Source organism: Octodon degus, unplaced genomic scaffold (genome assembly GCF_000260255.1).
Source record: "Octodon degus isolate 3935 unplaced genomic scaffold, OctDeg1.0 scaffold00146, whole genome shotgun sequence".
Lineage (NCBI taxonomy): Eukaryota > Metazoa > Chordata > Mammalia > Rodentia > Octodontidae > Octodon > Octodon degus.
This window is the reverse complement of record NW_004524722.1, coordinates 1,120,270-1,121,186: the sequence shown is the minus strand read 5'-3', so window position 1 is coordinate 1,121,186 and position 917 is coordinate 1,120,270. Positions and strand designations below refer to the sequence as shown.

General features: G+C 40.5%; 1 protein-coding gene across 1 annotated transcript in view; it reads left to right on the top strand.

Annotated features, from left to right (window-relative positions):
* Mrpl48 (mitochondrial ribosomal protein L48) overlaps positions 1-917 on the top strand; it is a 64,022-nt gene that overhangs the window by 58,690 nt on the left and 4,415 nt on the right. The window contains exon 6 of the mRNA XM_012517124.2: positions 578-680. Coding sequence (XP_012372578.2) covers positions 578-680 — 103 coding nt within the window. The remainder of the gene's footprint in view (positions 1-577; positions 681-917) is intronic.

Sequence of the window (917 nt, the reverse complement as noted above, 5' to 3'; positions counted from 1 at the left end):
GTTCAGTCCTCTCACCACATCCAGTCTTCACAATTGTGTATTGATAAGTGCCCAGACTATAATTTCATTTACACTTGAAGAATCTGAGGTCCACAGAGGAGAGTAACTTACTTAATAAATGGCAGGGCTAATACATAGAGAAAGGGTTACAGACCAGCCTCCACAACAAAGAATTATCTGGTCCAGAATGTCAGTAGCATGAGGTTGAGAATTCCTGTTTTGAAACAATTAGATTTTATACCTTATTTCTCTGGAGCAAGTGAAATACCAAAGTTAGGCTCTAAAGTATATAGAGTGATGGGCTTGATTACTATAGAAATAATTCTTCCTCAGTGACTGCAGGTATTCATTAATTACTAGATTTTATTTAGGTATTAAGTATGTGTGGGCATACAGAAAGGTGGTAGACATGGTCTGTTCCCTCAAAATCTAGAGACTTCTGAGGAAGGCAGGGGGTATCTGATTACTTTCCCTTTGGCTGTGTGCAGCTAAGCATCTCCTAGACTCTAGGGCTACTACATGTTAGTGTGTTGCTGGATTGTGTAACCACTCCTAATAGCTGATGTGTCTCCCACAGTTATGCGTTGCCCACCAAAACCATGGAAGTGTTCCGCATGCAGGACCAAGGCACCAAAATGTTCCTGGACTCGGTCCTTACTACCCATGAGCGAGTAGTTCAGGTATGCTTTGGGAGAAAGCGATGTGTGTTTGCCTCTCTGGCTTTCTTTCCTTCCATTTTTCTCATTGTGTCATTCCATTTTATTCCTCTTGTCTGCCCTTGTACAATAGTGTGCTCCAGAGTTCAGTTTTTTTAATCTTCCCATCTCTGATTTTTAAAAATTTTACCTTGGTTTTTTTATATTTTATTTTACCTTTGAAATTTTGAGGCTCTCACTGGGCATGGTTGGCACATGCCT